The sequence below is a fragment of the Chelonoidis abingdonii genome, chromosome 14 (assembly GCF_003597395.2).
Source record: "Chelonoidis abingdonii isolate Lonesome George chromosome 14, CheloAbing_2.0, whole genome shotgun sequence".
Classification (NCBI taxonomy): Eukaryota; Metazoa; Chordata; order Testudines; family Testudinidae; genus Chelonoidis; species Chelonoidis abingdonii.
Window position 1 is genome coordinate 8,766,002 of NC_133782.1, and position 25,287 is coordinate 8,791,288.

Consider the following 25,287-nt stretch of genomic DNA (forward strand, 5'->3'; position numbering starts at 1 on the left):
GAAAATTACTTTTGCATTATACAAACTTGTCTAATTAATTTACAAAAATTAGACTGAGAGTGAACTATAGTTGGGACCCTATGTAATCTGTGATTCTGTGGCCATGGAACTTGCCACAGAAGTCATCCTAATGCCACAGAATTGTGCCTCAGAATCTCAGCTTTCATTTTTAAAGAGCTGTGTTTCTAGCTTTCACAGCTGTGAAATCTAAATTAGGGACTTGTCTACACTGGCGCTTTACAGCGCTGCAACTTTCTTGCTCAGGGGTGTGAAAAAACACCCCCCTGCACACAGCAAGTTTCAGCACTGTAAAGCACCAGTTAAGACAGTGCACCATGGCAGTGCTTTAGCTTTGTTAGTGAAGACCTGCCCTGAGTGTAAACTGATGTGGTTGTATCTTCCTGGATTTGCATAGGACCTGAAACAATAGTTCTTAGGGGTGTGAATGCCCCATTCATTTGTCAGTCACTCTAGTTTGCCATGGATTTTTTTCTTTTTGCTGTAGCCGGACACCTGATATCCTGTTTATTCATATTTTTTGGTGTTGCTATCTTTCTGGGACTAGCTTGACAGCTTCCTTGTGCTCTCCTGGTTTCCCATGAGGGGGAGTTAGATTCTAGTACATGCACCCTGCACTGTTCTATGTAATCAGGAAGAAAGAGGTTAAGGGGAAGCTGAGCTGCCTGGAAAATAGCTGAATAGTCAAGGCTCAGAGAGCTGGAGAGACAAGCTGCAGAAGTCAGCTATGAGTTTCCCCATTCCTTGGGGGATAGGGAGTGAAGTCAGGCTGTTTGGAGAGCATAATGGAAAAATATATCCTCAGAAATCACTGTTGAAAATATTTTTTTATAACAATGAATATTTATTTCAATTATGAGCCACAGTTGTGTATGTTTGCATGGATTGGGGGTATTTTGAGCAATACAATAGATTAATACTGCAGAATAATTTAGGAGTTATTGCAAAATTTAGTCCATTGTGCCATACATGGAGGGCCTCGACCTACATAGCATTTTCAAGTTCTTCCCAAGCTACCTCAACATGCCCAGTGTAGTTCAGTTGCCATTTTATGCCAATGTGATGGTAAACTAGGTCCTGAAGGGTCCTTGAAAGCCTGTCATTGATCTGCTAAGTTAGAAAATTCACATTCTTAGAGAGCAAGACCTTATTTATCCAAGTAATTCAAGAGGAAGTTCAACCACAGAACTGACTGGCTAAGCACAAGACACTTTCAACTGGAGTTTGGGAACTTGACCAGAAAATGTCCATTCATGTGTCAAAGATGTATGTTTCCTTCCACAATGCTTCCTAGGGTAAAAAAAAATCCAAATCTTTGGCTTGAGGCTATTGTAGAGCCCAATGTACCATGGGTGGGTTATTTTTGTTTTGTTGAAAATGTCTATGCACTTTGCCTTCTAGCAAGAGTAGCTTGGAAAATCAAGGAAGGCAAGGCCATAGTCCTCAGTTCCCTTATTTGCTGATTGTGTCAATCTATGGTCCATGGCAACTTGCTGCTTATAAGGATCTGCTGAGGGAAAGCCCACTTGTTCCATGCCTCCAGAATCTAAACTTGTTGGTCTAGAACTTGAGGCAAAGGCTCCAAGAGCGTGGTTACTCATGAGAGTCAACTGACTTCCATCCTTCCTGGATTTCAGAAATAGTAGTTCTAGAGTAGTTCTGATGACTTTGAATTTATCTACCTTATCTAAATATTCTAGGTGGTGCACTAGGGACGAACAAATAATTTTGTAGACCTCCCTGTCAAATATAGAGCATGCTCTTTTTGATGTTTAGAAAACCATCATGTCTCAGCTGTTTTCAAGTTCCTGTGCACAGTTTTGGACACATCAAATAATTAAGTGACATCTTTGTTATTTATCCTTGTATTTTCAAGAGTTCTCTACAAAAGTAGCCAGGCTTTGCTCCTTTCAGTACTCAGTAAGAAAACAAACCAATGGAATCTTAACTTGGTCCTCTGAGACCTGATGAAATCTCCTTTTAAGCCATTTTGCACAAGTGTCAGACCATTTCTGAACTCTGAAAGTAACTTCTGATTTTGACTGGAGCTGGATGAAGTGGGGAAAAGACCCTCCCCATAAAACTTCATGAAAACTTTGTCACTGTTCCTGCACCTCATAGATTTTGGAAGACTCCAGTCTTTTTTTGCAACAAAGCACACAGGACTTTGAAGTCCTTTGCCCAAAATTTCAACCAGGGGAATAGTGTAAGTTCTACCAAAGTCTTAGTTTTTTAAAAGGAGTATTCTCTGTAGAAGACCTATAGCCCTAAAAGAATGATAGGACTGGCACATTAAGTGTATTGTGTATAAATAGTTATTTTAATGTTAAACTGCCCCATTCCATATGACTCCTTAGTTGGACCCTGATCTAATTCCAGGTACTTGTTAGTTTTACTCGGATGTGTGTAGCTGGATAGGTTTGACAGCAGGAGAATATGATTTGTGGACTACATGTTTAACTAATTCAGTGTGTGTGTGTGTGTGGTGTTTTTTTTGGTTGTTTTTTTTTTGTAGTAACAGTCTAGTGGTTAGATATTTATTTTGTGAGGCTTTGGTAATATGGATATAGTTTTATGTCATAATTAGGGCTTGAGAGCAAAACTCACTTTTTAATATGAAATTTGTGTGGGTTCTCTACACTATCTTGTCCTTTTGACTTTTTTTAGTATTGGCTGGAGATGTAGCTTTAAAAACTTTTTTTTTCTCATCTGTTCCTCTGTGAATAGAAATCAAAGGCAGTTATTCATTTAAGCTATTTAAAAGCCACGATACTCTTCCATTTTAAAATAGAAATGTAGGGCTGGAAGGGACTTTAAAAGGTCAACAAGTCCAGCTCCCTGCACCAAGGCAGGATCAATTAGACATAAACTATCCCTGACAGGTGTTGGTCAAACCTGTTGTTAAAGTCCTCCAATGATGGGGATCTCACAGCCTTGTTTGGAAGCTTATTCCGGAGTTTAACTACCTTTATAGTTAGAAAGATTTGCTAATATCTAACCTTACTCTCCTTTACAGCAGATCAAGCCCATCACCTCCTGTCCTACCTTCAATGGACATGGAGAACAATTGATTCCCTGTCCTCTTTAGAACAACCTTTTGAAGACTTATCAGGTCCCCCACCTCAGTCTTCTTTTCTCAAGACTAAACATGAACAATTTTTTAACCTTTTCTCATAGGTCAAATTTTCTAAACCTTTTATCATTTTTGTAGCTCTCCTCTGGACTCTCCAGTTTCCCCACGTCTTTCCTGAAAAGTGGTGCCCACAGTTGGACACACTGGTCCAGCTGAAGCCTCACCAGTGCTGAGTTATCACCTGTGTCTTACAATTCTGCTGTTAATACGCCACAGAATGCCATTAGCCTTTTTCACATCTGCATAACATTATCGGCTCATTCAATTTGTGATCAATTTATAACTCCTAGATCCTCTTCAGCAATACTTTCACATAGCCAGTTATTCCTCTTCTTATGGCTATGCATTTGATTTTTTTCTTTTACTTCCTAAATGTAGTACTTTCACTTGTCCCAGTTGAATTTCATTTTGTTGAATTCAGTCCAATTCTCCTTATTTGTCAAGGTCATTTAGAATTCTAATCTTGTCCTCCAAAGTGCTTGTAACCCCTCCTAGCTTAGTGTTCTCTGCAAATTTTATAAGCATATTCTCCACTCAATTCTCAGTCATTAATCAAAATATTGAATAGTACCAGACTCTGGACTGACTCATGTGGGATCCCAGCAGATATGCCCTCTCAATTTGACAGCAAGCCATTGATTAACTATTCTTTGCATGTGATCTTTCAACCAGTAAAGCACCAACCTTAAGTAATTTCATCTAGATTGTTTGTTTGAGAATGTCATGTGGGATTGTGTCAGATCTTATTAAAATTCAAGATATGATGTCTGCTGCTTCCCCCACTTTCCACTAGGTCAATAACCATGTCGAGAAGGAAATTAGGTTTACATGGAATGATTTGTTCTTGGCAAATCCGTGCTGGCTGCCCCTTATGACTCTATGATCCTCAAGGTGCTTACAAATTGATTGTGTAATAATTTGTTCCAGTATCTTTCCAGGTGTTGAAATTAGGCTGACTGGTCTATAATTCCCTGGGCCCTCTCTATTTTTCTTTTTAAAGATAGATACTATATTTTCCCTTCTCCAATCCTCTGGGACCTCACCCGTTCGCCAAGAATTCTCACAGGTGACTGCTAACCATTCCAAGATTGTTTCAGCTCACTCTTTAAGTATTCTAGGATGAATTTCATTCGACTGTGATGACTTGAATTTCTCTACCTTATCTTAATATTCTTTAAAGAATATTATTTCCCTATTGTGGCTTGAGTTCCTTGCCTCTTGTTAATGTTAATTATATTGAGTATGTGGTCACCATTAACCAGGGGTTCTCAAACTGGGGGTCGGGACCCCTCGGGGTCATGAGGTTATTACATGGGGGGTCGTAAGCTGTCAGCCTCCACCCCAAACCACACTTTGCCTCCAGCATTTATAATGATGTTAAATCTGTAAAGAAGTGTTTTTTATTTAAAAGGGGGGTCGTACACACAGGCTTGCTATGTGAAAGGGTCACCAGTACAAAAGTTTGAGAACTACTGCCGTTAACCTTTTTAGTGAAGTCTGAAGCAAAATGGTCAAACTCCTGAGCTTTCTTGATGTCATCAGTTATTAGCTCTTCCCCCCACTAAATATAGGGACCTACACTTTCCTTTATCTTTCTCTTGTACCTATTTATTTAACGTGTGTTAGTCATCTAGCCAAGTGGTGACAGTTCTTCTTGGCCACCATTGAACCTAGTCTTGTACCTAATATATCTAAAGAACCTCTTATTGTCTCTTAGGCTAAGGCACAAAATGAGTTACAGCTAGCAAGGGACCTTTCTGTTTTTTCTCAATAATGCTAATAAAAGGTTGTGATTATAATATCAGGGTACTAGAAAGTTGACGACATTGCTCCTTAATGTTATGGATTTCAGACTTGGATCGAATCTGATTATTATAAATACTATTATAAATGGTTTAGTGCCTCTTGTTGAAAAGAATCTCAAGCACTTTACAAACCGTGGGCTCAATCCTTCTTGGAGAGCCCAGAATACCTATTGACCTTAGTGTATGTGGGGTTCTCTTTTATGGAAATCCACTGTTTTATCAGGAAAACTGTTGGGTTCCAAGTGTTGTGGGCAGAGCAGAAGGCTAGCCTTGTACCTTGTTTGACAGTGCTCTGTGGTAGTGTACCTACTGAACTGCTGTCATATTTCCAATCTTCTGCCTCCATGATCAGAAGCAGAGGTTCCTCTGAACTTACCTCAGGCTTCTTCCTTATGAGACAGACTTTCATTTTTTTTCTTCCTCCTACTAGCTTGGCTTACCTCTGATAGGAGGACAGTCTTTACACATGCACCTATGACAGGGTTTGGGATTAGGCCCCAATCAACAGTGGCAGTGGGTAAATTGTTCCAACAGCAACTTCAAAAGGCACACCTACTGTGTACAATTTAGCTTGTCGTATAATATAGGTGCCTGTCTTTTTGGTCAATGTTGAGCCAGGTCTTGAAGGAAAAAAGTTCAGAGGGGAAAAATATGTAAACAAACACCATGGACACCAGCAGAGGCTGGTCAGTTATAGAAAAAAGAAATGAGGGTTCTGTGGGACAACCTGGATTGCCACAGTGGCCGGTCCCTACTGCCCCTGCTGCTGTATCTCTGGGAAGCGCTCTAGTAACTCTGTCCTTTCTCTGATTCACTACACTGAATGTTCATCCATTGTGTAGCTCTGTATCGTGCTGTCAGGTCATGCTGTAGAAGAGACCATAGTGAAACACCTTGGCTTTGTGAGTAAAAATTGGACACTGCTCCATTATTGGCTCAAGTTTATTCAGTCATTCTTCAATCCGTCATTTCTTAACTCACTCCCTGCCCCCTCCCCCCCAAGGTGTGGTGTTTTTTTTACTTATCTCTAGCCTTCTCCATTAATTTAGGGATGTGTTCATCTCCATTCCTGAACATTATGGTTTGATGATGACTTTGTTTGTATTCCTTGTGTAATTCAGAATGCTGTTATTCCCCACCTTTGTTCTCACATGCACGTTGCTGTTAGCCTTTTATGGTGATTTCTTATAAAGTAGTTTTTTCTTAAACCTGGTCTATACTGAAATTAGACTGAACAGCTATGTCACCCAGGGTGTGAAAAATGTTGTGCCCTAGGCGCTGTAGTTCGGTCTAACCTCAAATGTAGATGGCATTCATTTGTTAACATGTTACCTCCTGTCGGAGACATGGATTAACTACGTTGATGGGAAAAACCCCTTCCTATGGTACTACAGCTGCAGTGATGTAGCATAGACATGTCTTTAGTTTAGACTAACGGGCTCTGTCTAAACTAGAAAAGGTTGGGTTTTTTTGCAATTAAGTTTGCTCTGTTGAGCCAATTTAACTTGATTGAAAACCACACTCTACACTTATGTAGACACAGTTTTACACCTTCAGCTTGATTTTTAGCAAGTTATAACAACTAGGGTCCTGCTTTGATTAGTTAAACTGATTCACTTGAAAATCCCCTCACACTTTTTCTGCTAGTCTAGACTCTATATGAACACCAGGTATGCTAACGTTGTATTACTGATTGACTTTATTTGGTGGCTAAGGTTTCCACACTAAAAGTTGTTTATTTGAAACTACTTTGAATAATTTTGTCCATGTTCGTAAATTATTAAAATACTAACAAGCAATTATTAGTAATGTCAGACACTTAGATTTTAGTATAGGATTGTAGCAAGGTTACAACCTGATTCATCTTATATTTTTCTAGTCTTATGTTGATACAGGCTGTTTCAGTAATTTGTTAATATTAACATTATTAATTTTTATAGCACCATAGACGAACAGGACAATTTATAAATAATCCTGTAATAACTCGGATACAAGGAAGCTTAGATTGTATCAGTAGCACAGTATGTCTTTCTCTGGAGTAACTATCAACCAACTAGATCAACACACTGACTTTAGACCAGTAAGGTTATATGAATTACTTTAAAAAGATAAACTATATCAAAGTAATACAAAAACTATATTAAAATAATTTATATTGTTACATAAACAAGCCCTTTGAATTTGCAGTTAAGGATCAAGCTTTCAACAGCCAGGTAGGGTGTACTGTAGTAGAAGAGGTAGTGCTTCTGCATTGTTCAGGTTCAAGGTTTTAATTGCCAAATGTGAATTTCTAGCCTTTTATACAAATTGCACCTAAAATTATTTTTGCCTCCATGATGCCAGAAGTCAAACTTTCTTGGTATGCATTCTATTGCTTGTTTGCAGTATGCTTCACAAGTGTTGGTTTCAGGCAATTAATATAGTTATTCTATATAATGCATATGTACGTTCCAATTCTGCTGCTTGTTAGCTCTTAGAACAAGGAATGGGCTTGATCTTCAGGTGAACCAGAGCTCCATTTGGTGTCTTTGTCTCTACCTCCCTTCTTTCACCACCTCCAGTCTTGGGAGTGTGAAACAGAGGAGTCTTAAGGCTGTTCTAACATAGGTTGACAGTAGGGCTGTTGATTAATCGCAGTTAACTCATGCGATTAACTAAAAGAAATCGTGATAAAATTAATCACAGTTTTTTAATCACATTGTTAAACAATAGAATACCAATTGAAATGTATTAAATATTTTTGCATGTTTTCAAATATATGGATTTAAATTACAGCACAGAATACAAAGTGAATACTGCTCACTTTATTACTTTTGATTGCAAATATTTGCACTGTAAAATGATAAAAGAAATAGTATTTTTCAGTTCATCTCATACAAGTACTGTAGTGCAGTGATTCTCAAATTATTGTACTGGTGATCCCTTTCACATAGCAAGCCTCTGAGTGTGACCCCTCCTTCCATAAATTAAAAACACTTATTTATATATTTAACACCATTATAAATGCTGGAGGCAAAATGAGGTTTGGGATTGGAGGCTGACAGCTCGCAATCCCCTATGTAATAATCTCACAACCCCCTGAGGAGTCCCGACCCCCAGTTTGAGAACTCCTGCTAGTGCAATCTCTTTATCATGAAAGTGCAGTTTACAAATTTATATATTTTTGTTACATAACTGTTTTGTTTTTGAGTGCAATGTAAAACTTTAAAGCCTACAAGTCCACTGAGTCCTGCTTCTTGTTCAGCCAATCACTAAGACAAACAAGTTTGTTTACATTTATAGGAGATAATGTTGCCCACTTCTTATTTACAATGTCACCAGAAAGTGAAAACAGGTGTTCGCATGGCACTTTGGCAGGTAAATACACCTCTACCCCGATATAACACAAATTCGGATATAACACGGTAAAGCAGCGCTCCGGCAGGCCGAGGCTGCGCAGTCCAGTCGATCAAAGCAAGTTCGATATAACGCGGTTTTACCTATAACGCGATAAGATATTTTGGCTCCCGAGGACAGCATTATATCGGGGTGGAGGTATACCTTGCAGTGCTGGCTACAAGATATTCTAAACATTCTTATGCCCCTTCAGCCACCATTCTAGAGGACATGTTGAGGACACTTGTTAAAATTGTGTTAATTAAATTTGTGACTGAACTCCTTGGGGGAGAATTGTATGTTTTCGGCTCTGGTTTACCCACATTCTGCCATATATGTCATGTTCTGGTAGTCTTGGAAGATAACTCAGTACATATTCATTTTAAGAACACTTATACTGCAGATTTGACAAAATGCAAAGAAGGTACCAATGTGAGATTTTAAAGATAGCTACAGCACTTGACCCGAGGTTTAAGAATCTGAAGTGCCTTCCAAAATCTGAGAGGGATGAGGTGTGGAGCATGCTTTTAGAAGTCTTAAAAGAGCAACACTCCAATGCGGAAACTACAGAACCTGAACCACCAAAAAAGAAAATCAGCCTTTTGTTGGTGGCATCTGACTCAGGTGATGAACATGAGTATGCATCAATTTGCACTGCTTTGGACTGTTGTTGAGCAGAACCCATCCTCATCATGGATTCATATCCTCTGTAATGGTGGTTGAAGCATGAAGGAACATATGAATCTTTAGTGCATCTGGCATGTAAATATCTTGTGACGCTGGTTACACCAATTCCATGCGAATGCCTGTTCTCGCCTTCAGATGACATTGTGAACCAGAAGCAGGCAGCATTATCTCCTGCAAATGTAAACAAACTTGTTTGTCTGAGTGATTGGCTGAACAAGAAGTAGGACTGAGTGGGCTTCTAGGCTCTAAAACTTTACATTTGTTTTATTTTTGAATGCAGTTATTTTTTTGTATGTAATTCTACATTTGTAAGTTTAACTTTTGTGACACAGAGATTGCACTAAGTACTGAGGTAAATTGAAAAATACTATTTCTTTTGTTTTTTACAGTGTAAATATTTGTTATAAAAAACGGTGAGCACTGTACACGTTGTATTCCATGTTGTAATTGAAATCAATATATTTGAAAATGTAGAAGACAACCAAAAATATTTAATGTTCTAATATTAACAGTGCGATTAATCACACGATTAATTTTTTTAATTGTATGATTAATAATTAATTTTTTTAGTTGCTTGACAGCCCTAGTTGACAATAAGGGATAGCTCAGTGGTTTGAGCATTGGCCTGCTGACCCCAGGGTTGTGAGTTCAGTCCTTGAGGGGGCCATTTAGGGAACGGGTAAAAATCCATCTGGAGATTGGTCCTGCTTTGAGCAGGGGGTTTGACTAGATGACCTTCTGAGGTCCCTTCCAACCCTAATATTCTATGATAATGGTGTCCTAAGTGCAGTTCTGCCAGCCTAGGACCGTAAAAGTACAGCACGCTCCAGCCATGTAATGATTATGGCCCCTATACTGAGGTGGGGCCTGGAACAAGTTGGATAGAGCTGTCTATGTTGACTTTGTACTGTCTAGAGTAGGGTGACCAGACAGCCAGTGTGAAAAATCGAGAAGGGGGTGGGGGTCAATAGGCACCTATATAAGAAATAGCCCCAAATATCAGGACTAGCCCTGTAAAACCGGGGCATCTGTTCACCCTAGTCTAGAGAGCCCCCCATGCAAAGTGACAATCACCAGCTACCCCTTTAGGACTGTTTTAAACCCTCTTTGTACTAGTAGGGCAATGCCAAGAGGGCCTATTATAGAATGGAATCACTCACAGTTTCTCTTTCTGGGAGGAGGGGAACAGAAGTTAAACTTAATTTTATATCTTTTGGATGAGACAAAAAACCTAGGGAGTTCAAAAGTTGTGAATTTTAAGAATTAAGTCCATCACATGCACTTGCAAGGTAATGGCCTTTGTTACTGAAGGATTTATAGTTTCATCTGGCCTTATCAGTTGGTAAAAAAAATTAAATTTCATAATTTGTCACGACGCTGCATTTGTCTTGAACGTGGCACTTGGCTTGTTTATAAAGTACAGCAGGAGTTTGATTAATTTCAGTTTTAATCTTATTAAGCTATATTGATTCAGTGCTTCTTTCCAGATCTGGTTAGTGTAAGATGTGGCAAAGCAATGGGTAAAATGGATTTGTTGCCCGAAATGGATTTGTTGCCCAATATTTCACATTTACACACTGGAATAAAAAGTCAAGTTCAGTTTGTGTAGTGACACTTGAATATATACATAATAATACTCATTGAGGATATGAACAAGTTTGTGTTGTATCATTTTTTACTCATTCAAAAACATTCTGAAGTTGTCCATTTTTGCAGTGATCAGTATTGTATATAAAGGGTGATAGAAAAAATTCAGTGGCCATTCTGACAGCAGTTAAAGTGAACAGAGAATTTGACTTGGTTGAGTTTTCAAAATGTCCTGTACCAAAGTAGTGTTGCTTTTAAAAGATATTACTTGCATGAATGTTTAGCAGTTATTTTACCATCTCTCGAAACTCCACAAGCATAAACGTAGCGGGATAAAACATATGTTATGACACAAGTGAAAGGTTTTATGTTGCTTTTAATTGATTAGCTAGAAAATGTTTTTCCTTTGAAATCTCATGTAGAAACTAAATCCAATTAACTCCATGATTTGCAAGATTATAGCCATGGAAAAAATTAGTAATTTTCCCTCTTCAGAAAAATACACTTAAAATATTAATGTTTTGTGGTATAACTCATGTGCAGTGGTCATAACTGGACACTAGTTGAGGGACGTCATTTAAATTGGCTCCTTGTTGATGTAAACTATCTTCAATTCTTTTTGTGCTGATTTGCTTCTATAGAGAGAGGTAACTACATAACTCTTGGAGATTTTTTTTTTTTTTTAAATTTCAGTGTGAGGATATATAGGGGAAAACCAGTCTGAATTCAATGTCATCTTTATCTTTGAAGTCATCTGGTGGAGAAATTAAACAAGCTGTATAGTTTGAGAGCACTAGATTGGAAGCATGCCAAGAAAATGATGTGACATCTTTGTCCATATACATGTGTTCAGTTGTTTAGAAAAGCAACCTAGAACATGACCATTTCAGAGTCTCATCTTCTAAAAGTGCCTTAGAACAGATCTTCAGCTATAGATGGAGATCTAGAATGCTCTAACTTATTTGCTGAGTGACACGTAAGCTGAGTCTACACTACAAGGTAAAGTTGACTTAAGTTATGTCAATGTACAGCCACCACATAATTAAATTATTTTTGCATGGCCACCCTACACTCCTATTGGCGGTGCGTATCCTCACCATGAGCGCTTGCACTGATCTCACTGTCAGTGTGAGGTGCTGACAGTCTGAGCCCTGCCATTGTGGGGTGCTGACAGCCAGAACAGTCTGAAAGGGAGCAACGTGATGTAAACAATGCGGTGTCTATATGGACACTGCATTGACCTAACTAAATCAACCTAAGCGCTTATACCTTTCACAGAGTAGAGTTATTATGTTGGTGTAGTGAGCGATTTATTGATAGGGAGCTACATTTTAGTTAGGTTGATGTAGGGTAGCTTATGTCAGCCCAACTTTTGTAGTGTAGATGAGGCCTGAGACTTAGTTTTCTGGTCTTAACTCTTCTGTTTCTTTGTGGTGTGCAAATAAATGTAGGTGCAGTTTTTCACTTAAGCCAAAACTTTTAGAAATGTTAACTGTTTTGTTTTGTTGTGTGTGGTTTTTTTGCCACTATTTTTGGGTCTCTAACTTGACTCCTTGGGTTTCTTCAGAGGTGCTGAGGACTTACAGCTCCCATTGGCCTGACTGTGGCACACAAAATTAATAAGCACTTGGGAAAAATTTTGGTTAGATATCCCAGGCCCTGGTTACAAAAACAAACAGAACAGCTGCCATCTGAAAAATCTAACACTTACAATCTGGTTCTCCACAACTATCCAGTTGGGTTAAGTGTTTGGTTATGTGACTGAACAGGGAATGACTGCCTCATTGCCCTCTCTATTTTATTTATCTTTTGGGGTGTAATGCAGCACAGTACCATCTGTTACAGATGCGCTTGAGAGAGATTATGATTTTATAACCATATTCATTGCTAAATTTGTTATGGAAAATGAATTTAGAAGTTAGAGAAATGTGTTACTGTTTCTGATAACTTTTTTAAGCCAGGCTAATGGGAATCTGGTTTAATGGCAGGATTTTCTTTCAAATGAAGCCCTTCATTTGAAACCCTAAGGTGTTCAAAAGTGAACACCTTAAAGTCAGAAAAGAATAAGTAAGATGTTTTCAGGATTATTAGTTTTAACACTTAGCCATGTGGAATGTTTATGGTATTGTATATTATGTGCATGTAATATTGTACCATAACTTGATAGACTTACTACAGAAATGTTCTTTAGTTTTAATCAAGATTTTATGTTGAGTGTTGGGATATTTAATCTTTCTCTCTCTCAAATTTTATACACCAATTTTGTGAAAATCAGCCTATTCGCAGTTGGATATACATTCAGTGTACATGCTAATTTCAAATTTGTTGGTCTTTTTAATGCTACTTAGAGCTGCTCCCTTTTTGTTCTGTAGCCGCTTGCATGTGTAGAATATTTCTTGACCTCTTTCTTTTTTCACAGGCATGGTCCTTGTGCGTAGCGAAAATGGACAGTTACTGATGATCCCTCAACAAGCCTTGGCGCACATGCAGGCACAGGCACAGGCACATGCCCAATCCCAGCCCCAAAATACCATGACTCCTCGTCCTGCAACACCTACTAGTGCACCACCAGTACAGATATCAACAGTGCCGGTGAGTTTATTAATTTACCTAAGTATGAATCATTTTCCTTAAATATTTGGCTGTGAATTTAGTCATTAGGAAAGTGAGGGACTAATAATGCTGGTTGTAGGCAGTAATAGGTCAAGGCAGTGCTGTGTAAGCTTCACCACACAGCACCCCAACCCTGGTGTGTTACACTTTGGTCGTTCTTCACTGAAACTGATACTCACTTCAGTTGACTGGCAGTACATTTAAAACTAAATTAAAAAAATACTTAGACCATGCATAGTTAACCCATGGAGCTCATTGCCATAATAAATCATTGAGGCCAAGAGCTTAGTATGATTTTTTTTTTTTGTTTCAAGGGTTAGGTATTTCTATATACGAGATCACCATGGTTACATTAAATAGGGTAAAAAAATCCTATTGGTGGGTAGTTCCATAACAGTCTGCTATGGAGTGTTTTTGCACCTTCCTCTGAAGTATCTTCTACTGGCTGCTATCAGAGGCAGGGTACCCGACTAGATGAACCATTCCTCTGGTCTTGTATTGCAGTTCCTATGTTCAAACTCTAACATAGTTTGGATTCTTTTGTAGGCTCCTGGAACGCCTATAATTGCACGGCAGGTGACACCAACAACTACTATACTCAAGCAGGTGTCTCAGGCTCAGACAACTGTACAGCCCACAACAACGTTACAGCGTGCTCCTGTAGTGCAGGTGAGTTCGTAGAAACATACATATGAACAATGAAACTGAATTGCTAAAATAACTTGGAGTAAAATACTGTTTGGGAATATCTCTGGGTGAGCACTTAGAGTACACAGGACATTTTCCTCCACTCCCTAAAATGTCTGATAATCGTAAACTATGTCAGATTTTGGACTTTAGCTACTCAGCAACATTCCTTTCCAAGTCAGCTTTCTTTTTGAAAGTTCTGTGTTTGTTTAAAGTACCTCCTATGCTTTTCTCCAGAGGAATAGAAACAAATTTCTCTTTGGATTTGAAACACTCTTTGATGCTACAGGACTATAGATCCATTATGGTCTCTGCTTACGCTTTTTAAAGGGTTCTTATTATAAACTTCCTCCTCCCCTGTAATTCCTCTGTAACATTTTCATACCATTGCTTTATCTTCTCCTGCCTCCAGCTCTTCTGCTTTTGGTTTATATGTCCACAGGGATTCAGTATGTCTCATAGTGCCTCCTCAACTTGGGTTCGGGGACTCTGTCCTAAGTACAGTTCTGATAAATAGGGTGACCCACACTTTCTAACCACACCACCAAGAAAATCTGGAAGTAGGGATGGAGTGTTATATGCAAGACTGATACCATGTGATTCTTACATCCTAACCTTCAATTTTTTTATGCTTTCTTTCCCCTTTAAGCTGACAACAGATGAATCATTAAAGGGTTTTCTTAACTGTTTCCCTTCTTTACACTGAGCACCAAGTGCACAGTTCTTGTTCTCCTTTAACCTAGTTTTAGCCTATACTGAGGGGGAAGACTCTGTAGACCTTTCCAGATTTGAGCCGCCTTTTATGCAATAGTGCTCCCCTCATTTTCACTACTCTTAGAATGAATGTGCACATCCAGCATATCTTCATTGCCTTTTGGAGTGAACACACAATGGTTTTCACTTCATTTTTCTAGTCTCCCAACAGCAGTGTAAACTGGGTAATCCTCTCCTTCTCCTCCTCCCAAAAAACATGAAACATTGCTTTAAAAGGTCTAGAGTGCCTTCTCTTGTGTACCTTGTATAGTACAGAAGAGTAACTTTTTATAAATGAGCTATTAATGTAAGTGCTGAAAGCTAGTCCTAATGTGGAATTATTTTCTTGATGCAAAGGGATTGTCATCAGTAGTTTAGGAACACACCTTGAAAGCCAACAGGCAAGTAGTTTACATGAAAGAAGGGTCTAGTTATAACTTTTTAGTTCTTTAATTAAAGACATTATTTCTGCATTGTTTGGTGTTTTGTCCCTTTTTTTAAAAAAATGTTTGGAACTATTAAATTGTTTGAAAGAGCTCTTCTCCCTCTTCTGCATGTTCTCCCTAAACTTTAGAATCCAGCTGAAGGATTCTACCACTGCAGCCATTTTTTTTAAAGGAATGTTCAAATAAAAAATATTATACAAAAAAACTTTGCATTTTTCATTTAGATTAATTTTAGAAGCATATTCAATGAGTTTTGTATAACTTTATGAAGAAAATTCTCTCCAGCTATTCAACCAAAAGATAATAGAAACAACTGAGAGCGAAATCTTTACCCATTATGCCTTGTTTAAAAAAAATAAAAAAATCCTCCTTTTGGGAGGAATGGCTGCTGAGGGAAACAGGTAAACAACTTTGGATGTCTAGGTAGCAGAAATACAGCACTAGCTTAATAATGCTTTGGGATTTGAGCATGTTTTCTTGTTCAGTGTTATACTTCCTTTTATCCTGTAACCAAAAATCATGCATTCTTTAATCAGCTTTCAGTATTTTCAGGTTTAAATATGAAGTGTGTTCTGCCATCTGGTGGTTCTTTCTCTGAACTGCGACAGATGGCAGATAGTATCAGTACCAGTTTAGGTTTTTTGTAGCAGCTTTGAAGGATGTTCCATAGTTCAGTGATTCGGTTATTCCTTCTCCTTTGGTTATGTGGTACAAAAAGACAGATTTTTGCACACTCCAAAAGGGATAACCCATGTCTGTATTCTCTACAGCCTCAGATTGTTCTGGGTGGTACCGCACAAACAACTGCGTTAGGTACAGCAACAGCTGTACAGACTGGAACTCAGAGAACTGTTCAAGGAGCAACAGCAACCTCTACAGTTGCCACAGTAAGATCATGGTTACATATGTTTAAAATCCTGTGCTACTGTTCTCATTATACACCTGTTGTACATACATGTCAGTAAATTAACATCAAGGCTGAGTTTCCCTTGAGTGTTGGTCTCATAGAAAATAATGAAATTTAGGATACATTTAAGCAAGTATGAGCTGAATTTTGAATTGTAACAACCTTTTTTTATGGTTGGTAATGTAGCATTTATATAGAACTCTTCCTTTTTCAAAGCACTTTGACTGCTCTCTGGGACGTGGGGAAATCACTTTCTGTGACAATTTATTCAATGTCCGAATAGGATTAGAACTCAAGAATTACTGGTTCAAGATATGTATCATATATCTTCAAGCTAGGCAGTGAGTGATGGCATAAGAGAGAATCAAGCTGGAGCGCCCTTTGTTCTATAGGGAGATAATCACCAATAGCTTCTTGTTTCTCATATATAATACACTATTTAAGCATGAGGTTACATGGTGTGGTCTTGACTTCCATTCCCCGAATACCTTATGTGCACACCAACTTCAAACATCATTGTAAATTACTATGTTTTAATAATTGAAATATAAAATGTTTCATTGCGCCACACCTGCAAACATTCTGTCAGTTTTATTCTATATTTCACACTATCTAGTATGTAAAATCTTCGCTAATATTCTGTGTGTTGTGGGGTTATAGCAGAAAGATCTAAGGGGTCAGAGGACCTTGTGCCTCAAGACCACAACCAGGTCATAAGCCAAAGGAGTTCTTTCTTTGTAAGCAACCATTAGAGCATGCTACCACTTTGAAAGCACCCTGCCTTTGAGAGTATCACCTGCATGGTGCTTTCATATTTCAGGGTAGCAGGAACTGGAAGTCCCCAGGTCGCTTTGAAACCAGTGCTTCCCATATGACAGAACTTTTTAGTAGGAATAAAATATTTGCTGCTTGCTTATTTTGTTTAAACCGTCATGTAAAAGAGCATGTCTGGTAAACTTCCAACTGAAGAGGCACATCTTGCCTTCCTCTTATCTTCCCTAACTTTCTTTTCCCTCCCCAATAGGAAACTATGGAGAATGTGAAGAAATGCAAGAATTTTTTATCCACATTAATAAAACTGGCTTCATCTGGAAAACAGTCATCAGAGACTACAGCTAACGTGAAAGAGCTAGTACAAAGCTTGTTGGTAAGAAAAGCTCATTAAAACTACTGATAAATCAAGAGATGCTGGCTAAATTTAATTAATAAAGTTGTTTTATGAAAAACAGGTTTTTATAAAACCTAAGATGAATAGATATTCTGCATATGTTTTTTCTTATGAATTAAAATGGGCTTTTTTAAACCCAACAGTTTCCTATAGCATTTGCAATGCAGCTATCATACCATTATACTAGAACAGGGTTCTCAAACTGGGGGTCGGGACCCCTCGGGATTGTGAGGTTATTACATGGGGGAAGGGGATTGCGAGCTGTCAGCCTTCACCCCAAACCCCACTTTGCATCCAGCATTTATAATGATGTTAAATAATATATAAAAAGTAGTTTTTAATTATAAGGGGGGGGTCACACTCAAAGGCTTGCTATTTGAAAGGGGTCACCAGTACAAAAGTTTGAGAACCACTGTACTAGAATGTGCAGCTGATTAGCCTAATGTCATGAGATGAGTGGAATGCAAAAAGAATGCAGTATGAATGGTGAATATTTAAATTAGAGTTTTAAATTCTAAACGCTTTACTTGTCTAAGGTGGTATTAACACGTGTAAGGTTTTTTTAATTAAAGGCCTATTAGTATGCTGTATTTGAGTATGGAAAATAAACGATTTCTTAATTATAGATGTATTTTTGGACAATAACATTGCATACCAATATTAAAAAAGATGAAATTTTTAGTATTTGTAGAGTACCTGACAAAATTGTATAGCCTATGAATTTTAAAACTGGATGTGCTTTTTGTGGACCAAAAGGAAAGTTGTGTGTTAGGATCTATTTATTATAATAAAACTTTCAAGTAGTGTTGCAATTCTGTTTCCACTCTCTAGATCAATCAGGGCTGTGGCATTTTTGATCTTGCCTAGGTTAATTAATTGTCTGAGACTGGTGTAACTTGTACTTTACAATTGGATTCTACAAAATGTATATGATCATAGTACTCTTGATGATAAATAAAAATAGCCAGGCATGATGGAAATGACAACTTCTCTTTAATAAATTAGTGAACCTTTAGAAATAGGTGTGGGCCTTAACGTCCAAAGTTCATTTATTTGGTGAATTTGAATATCTCTTTTGTTTCATAGGATGGAAAAATTGAAGCAGAAGATTTTACCAGTAGGTTGTACCGAGAACTTAATTCTTCACCTCAACCTTACCTTGTGCCTTTCCTGAAGGTAATTCATATGCCCCATATTCTTTTATGATCTTTCAGTGCTTACTCATCTGAGCAGGAGCACATCAATTTAATGAGAAAGATGCTCTTCTAGAACAATGTGTGCGCATGTTTTACCTGTTACCTGATCAGATTTTTAGAAAGATCCTTTAAAATACACAAATACATGTTTTGCTTCCCAGTCTCCTGAGATTTTTTTCTCCCACAATGTTTATTAACTGTACTAAATGAGCACAGGTTCCACTGTAATGGCTCAGTTAGTTTTTTGAGAGAAATCTGGATCATAAATATTCTTTACAATGATCAAAGCCATTTATCTCTCCACGGTGCAAAACCCTTCAAGCAATTCACCCATTAGTGTGCAGCCTTGGCAGGTAGACCCAAGGATTGAATAGCATGGAGACTGATATATTCTCTCATTCCTAGAAGTGATCTCAGAGGAACAAGCTTGAAGCACTCTGATGGAGCAGTATGGGGAAACTTGCATTGTTGGTGCCTCTGCTGTTGTGTTTTATGGACAAACAAGAACATTTACTTTCCAGGGCTGTCTAGCTGGTACTTTTCATAAATACTTACGTAATCATGATTGTCTCCGGAACCGAAAAGCATGGTAGGCACTCCGCAAAACAAGTTGAACGTCACTGTACTTGCCCCCAAGGAACTTGCAATCTAAAATTACACAAAGTGCACCAAGGAAAACTACAAAAAGAGGAGGCTTGGGAAGATCAAGTGCATACAACAATGTTTGACTGTGTATAAATGGTTAAGGGGGGACAGCGTTAAGGTTGGATGTGCAACCTTCACTTTGGCATTTCCTGTCTCTTAAGGCTGCATAGCTAAGCGCTTAACATTGGTATTACAGCCTTTTCCTGCCTTTGATATATAAGGAAATCTCTGATCTATGTAGCAAATGGAAAGTTGTGGTTTGGGATTCTAAAATCTTCAAGGAGTATCCAGCGACTCAGCCCTCTGGCTGGGTCACCATCTTAAGTTTACCCCTTTTGGGGGTCAGAATTGTCCAAACTAAAAATATCTCAAAAGTCTTAACACAAAACAGATCCTTCCGCCCTCTCTGGGGCGGTTTCTCAGCCTGTCTGAGGTTCAGCCTGCACCTCTTTCACTGAGGTTGGTAGGGGGAACCCAGTCCCACCTTTTGACTCTGGGTTCCAGCCCCGGGCCCTGTACTGAACAGTGACATCTGCTCCTTTACCTGTGTTGCAGTTTTTCCCGGGCCACTTCCTACCTCGAGGCTTCTTGCTTTCCGTCTGGTTCTCTGTCTCTTTCCTGTCTAGTCAGGCTCCCTCTCTGCTAGAGAGCTTCCTCCCTGTCTGAGCTTCCTAGCCTGCTCTGACTTTCTGTCCATCTCTTTCCCCAGCTGTGGTTTATTACTACTTTAAGCCTGGCTCCTTTTTACACAGGAATCGCTTCATTCCTCTTGGGTGGGGCCATTCTTCAATCAGATTGCTTTAGCTCCAGGCTCACCAGTTCCTGGGGCAAGTCACCCTGTTAACCTGGGGTTGGCAGTACCTTGCTACCACCTGCGCTTAGCACAGACAAGACTTCCTCATACTGACTCCACCAGCCTCTGGCAACACATGCTCCACCTTCCAGGCCTCGGTATCTCTGTATCAGAAAGTGATTAGGCACACATGGACTCCTAAGTCCTCAGAGCATCCCTTTGGCATGCTCAGCCCTTGTTCCTCTGAATACTCTCAGATCCTCTCCTCTCAAAGGAAGAGTACAGACTAGCTTGCAGAATTCAACTCTGGATCTATATTTATAGTGAAAACAAGAATAAACTTATTATCAAAGAACAGAGATTTAAATGATGAAAAGAATATTGGAAACGGTTGCATATAAAACAAAATCATAACAAGCTTTCTGGAACCTAAACTTAACTCGTAAGAAAATCTCCTGTCTTCTACAAGATACTCAAAGTCCTTTCCCAAGCATTTTTGACCAGGATGGCTGAGATTGCCTCTTTAGTCAGATCAAACCTCCTGGCACCTTGTCTTCACCAGTGGAAGTGTCTTTTTGCACCCCCAGATACTCTATATTAGCACTTTGATCTTCATCTGAAAAACTGGATTTCCCACACTCCCTATTTTACTCTTCCTGTTAATTTCCTTTTGAAGTTTTTGCAAGCTCTTCGTTAGCATTTGACTTGGTATGCTAATAGACTTCTATTGTGAGACATACAGTGGTCCACCAAGGACATGTGTCTCCCTTCCTGTCTGGAGAATGGTCTGCATTTAACTTCAAGGTCTAGAGAACATAATTTTCAGCATATATATGTAACTTCTCACATTTTCCATATATGCATCTTGCAATGATTATGATGACCAGTATGACACAGGCTTTTATTAGACTTTACATTACATTTTCTTGATGAACCCAGGGGATCCTTGTACCCGTGTCTTCTGCTGGATGGTATCCAGAGGTCCTTGGGTGACACACACAATGTTTTAACTGTAAAACCATACTCACATTTTTGACTGTTTGAGATTAAATGCACTGATTTCTTTTTTCTTTTTCTTTTTAATAATATCTGCATAATTCCCGTTAGAGCTCTATGGTGAGGTAGGATTTTTGTATTCAGAAAAGGGTTAACTTAGCCAGAATTCACCTTAGTTATGTGAAAGTAAATTCTTTCCTTCTCTTTTCTTCAGAGGAGTTTACCTGCCTTGAGACAGTTAACCCCAGACTCGGCAGCTTTCATTCAGCAAAGTCAACAGCAGCAGCCCACAACACAAGCAACAACTGCACTGACAGCAGTGATGCTGAGCAGCTCAGTTCAGCGCACAGCGGGGAAGGCCACTGCTACTGTAACAAGTACTCTCCAACAGCCTGTAATTAGTCTAACTCAGCCTACGCAAGTTGGGGTTGGCAAACAAGGGCAACCTACACCACTGGTACGTAAACCAAAGTGCATCATCTATTGGCTTTTGAGGTATAATGATTGTTCTTCTTAAATTAACAGTTTAGCTCAGCCAGAGACCTTTCTGTGAACATTTAAAGAAGGTAACTGCTAAGAAGAAAATAATGTGTTATTTTAAATACAGCAGTGATTAAAGTCATCTATCATTTCCTGATTATTAAAAAGGAAAGAATTTGCTGATTTTAAATCAATGCATAGCCAGGATGTAAATTCTTAGAACTATTTTAAACAAAAACTGACTGTGTAATAATAAAGTAGGGTTTTTTGTTTTTTTTAAAATCTACGTTACACAATTTGTGGCTTTTTTTAGGAATGTAGATCATTTGGTAGCTTGTATTAACCAGCGATAGGAAAGAATATTAATATTCCATTTAACAAAAGCCCTTTATAACACAGTAATGATACCATTCTAAGGGACTTGTGGCAAACTGGTCTATTGCAATATGTTGATCATGTCCATGTTTAACTTTGAATTGTCCATAGAAAATACAAAAGCATTCGCATCTATTTTGGGTACTAAAATGGCACTTATCACCATAATATGTTTACAGTGATAAAATAATATCCTCACAATACTTCCGTGATGTAGCTAGGTGGTGTTCTCTCCATTTTGCAGCTGGAGAACTGAGGCACAACGGGTATGTCTACAGAGCCTGTGGGAGCATGCCTCTTCTGGTTTGACAGACTCTGTGCTTGTGGCCCTTGTGTTAGTGCCTTAAAAATAGCTCTGTAGACAGCACTTCGAAGTTGCGGGTTAGGCTGGTTCTCGGGCTCTAAGCTGCAACTTCCAAGTGCTGTCTACATAACTATTTTTACGGTGCTACTGCGAGCCCCACTAGCCCAAGTCTGTCAAACTGGGCTGGGACGCTTGCTCTTGCAGGCTGTATAAAGGTACCCAGAGAGAGGGATTTTGCCTAGGGTCACACAAGAAGTGTTGTGGCAGAGGACGAATCTGGAGGTCTCCAGGCCCGGTCCACATTAACACTAATGACAAGGCCGTGCTTCCTCTTTTGCTTTGGTCAGTTTATTGGAATGCACATAAAGATAATACTAGTGACAGCAGGACAGGAAGAAACAAAATCTGATGTAGAATCTCTTCTCCTTAAGGCAGCAAAGCGTTTTTCTGTATTATTGTTGCTTTTCCAGTTGGCTTTGGAGATTGTTTATATAGATCATTTATGTTTAGTAGTATTGGCCAGTATTGATATTTATTGTGATGTCTGCTTAGAATCTACCTCTGTCCAGAATTTGAGGGACGGGGGCGTAGGGGGCAGAAATGGTAATACTGATAGCATCTTTCTGTAAAGGCATTATTTATTTATTTTTCTTAGACAAATGAATTCACCCTGTCTCAGTGCGGGGCACTGGACTTGATGACTTTTCAAGGTCCCTTCCAGGCCTACATTTCTATGATTCACTATGACCTATCTGCACAGTCTGAGAAAGCAAAATAGAAATTAAACATAATCTGTGCATTATTTTCTTATTTTGTTTAATGGGATACTGACCATATGTGCTGGGATGAAACTCACTAGTTTACTAGAATATATATGCATATCTGTTGTGTGGTCTTCATGCCAATATGTAGCAGTGCAGGATAACTTGTGGAGGACTTGAGCACGTCTAGCAAAAAAAAGTGAAACTAATTATCTACAGGGGGTGCCTTTGCAGTGTTTCTTAAGATATATGATTAAATTTTTAGAAGCTATTCTGTAGATCAGTGGCAGCAGATTTGATACTTAACCAAAGTCTCTGGAGAGGGCCGTGATAGACCATCATTCTCAAAAATTTTCATTTCATGATGGTGATGCCTTCTGATTTAAAATCCACTTTGCTTTTTGTGCCCTGGGTGGAAGCCACAGCAACTTCATCTTAACAAATAGGAAACTACCTATTTCAGATGTTAGTTTGAATACCAAAAGCATCTCTTGCTGTCAGCTAGCTACACTCAAAAAAGGGAAAGATTATGGGTGGTTCTGGGAATAGGAAATATCTCCATATGGATATTTTAGACTTACTAATATTTTCATAGATGGGTGGAAAATTAAAAAATAGGCTGGACCTAGCATCCTAACCAGGTCATAGACATTCTGTCTTTATCTACCAAGTTGTTGGTGTATTGTCAAAATTAGCAATCCTATATGGTATAACTAAATGTATATTATGAAATAATTTTAGAACCAGTATGTGAATCAAATCCAAAAGGTTTACTCAACACTTCTCACTGCAGAGTAGGTTTTGGACATTCAAGTTTGATGCAAGAACTGTAATTGTAAAGATTCCTGCTGTAAGTTTAACAGCTAGTATTCATGACAAGAATTTTGGAGTGTATAGATGGCTTTCTCGCTGCTTAACTCCTAAGATTACTAAGAGGCAGATTGCAAAATTAGGGTATTGCACTCTTATCAGAACCAGTATTTTCAGCAAATATGTCCCTCAACTAATGATCTGCCTCCAACTCTGTTAGCCTGTAGTCCAAACTTCCTTGCAGGAGAAAATGGTAAACTCCTAGAATTCATCCAGAGGACTATAGATTTGTTGTGCGAGAGAAGAATCTTTGATCCTGCTATACTCTCTCCATTTAAATAACTGGTTTTCCTCTGTTCAAGAAAGGTATGACTTAAATGTCTGGCACTTCACATTTTCAAACAGATTTCTTAAATTAAGTAATCCTCAGAACTGACAAGGAAGTAAATTAGATTATAACTAGTTTTACACACCAGAAAACTGAGGCATAGTGATGTTAAATGATTTGTTGAAGGTAATAGCAAATTTATGGTAGGACTAGGTAAGACTTGGAAGTTCCCAGGTATTAGACCTTTACTCGATACATTATAAGTCTTTGTTACTCAGAATTTTCAATAAGAAATCTAAAGGGGAGTTGCTTGTAACAATCCAGTAAAAAATAATGATGATAAACCGTCTTGAAATAAATATTTAGTGGCAGATAGGTTCAGTCTGACTAATGTGTAACCTGGAGTGTTGACTTTCTATTAAGGCATTTGGAGCCTATAAAAGAGAATGCTAAATTCATCATTTAGTCCTTAATACTTGTTGCTTGACTTACGAGAAGTCAGACTATATGTCCAGTAACTGTTTAGAAAGGAACATATAGGGCCAAAGCTAAAGCCAGAGTCAAAGAATTATGGAAGTTACAATCTTGGGTCTGGAAGGAGTTCGCAAACTATCTTTTTGTGGCAGTTTGTAGTAAAGGATTACTGAAAACTGAAGAATTCTAGTTGCGACAAGAAAGCTCATTCATGCTAAATCACTTTCTTTAGTATAGCATTCTCTGGTAGCATTGAATCACAATTTGACAGGTTGCAGTTAGCAGGTGGGCTAAAAAGAGAAGCTTCCTGTTAAACTTGTCTTCAGTTCATGAGTCCACCACTTGAAATGTTTTCCCATCTATTTTTGAGGAGGAGACAGTAATTCTGAAAGGTAGACATGAATAACTGTCTTAAAGTGAGGTTTTTATTTAAGGGTCAAATTTTCAGCTACTTTAACCCAAATCTGAACATGTACATGGAAATTTAGAGACTTTAGCTCTCTGTTTGACCCTGAATATCTCTAGAAATTGGCTATTTTTGACTTTTGCCTATAGAGAAGAAATTTAACCTGCAGCAACCACACTGTTCATTTTCCATGAAATAAGTTATGTCTAAAGATGGTTTAAAAATAAATACTTTAAGATTGTATTGCTTCTGATTTTGCTTTTGCTCAAACACGTCTGTTCACCAGTCTAAAGGTTGGCATAAGGATTTGTATATCCATTTGATTAAAATCTTCTGTATCATTGTTCCTCAAATAGTTACATTATTTTCTCTCAACCTATTGGCAGGTTATCCAACAGTCTCAAAAAGGAGGGGCATTGATAAGGCCTCCACAGGTAACATTGACACAAACCCCTATGGTAGCATTGCGGCAACCACATAATCGTATTATGCTTACAGCTCCTCAACAAATTCAGCTGAACCAACTTCAGACAGGTAAAA

General features: G+C 38.4%; 1 protein-coding gene across 1 annotated transcript in view; it reads left to right on the forward strand.

The window, feature by feature from the left end:
• Positions 1–25,287, forward strand: part of TAF4 (TATA-box binding protein associated factor 4) — a 68,725-nt gene that overhangs the window by 18,524 nt on the left and 24,914 nt on the right. The window contains exons 3-9 of the mRNA XM_032802278.2: positions 13,025–13,197; positions 13,765–13,887; positions 15,875–15,991; positions 17,036–17,158; positions 18,266–18,355; positions 21,024–21,266; positions 25,134–25,281. Coding sequence (XP_032658169.1) covers positions 13,025–13,197; positions 13,765–13,887; positions 15,875–15,991; positions 17,036–17,158; positions 18,266–18,355; positions 21,024–21,266; positions 25,134–25,281 — 1,017 coding nt within the window. The remainder of the gene's footprint in view (positions 1–13,024; positions 13,198–13,764; positions 13,888–15,874; positions 15,992–17,035; positions 17,159–18,265; positions 18,356–21,023; positions 21,267–25,133; positions 25,282–25,287) is intronic.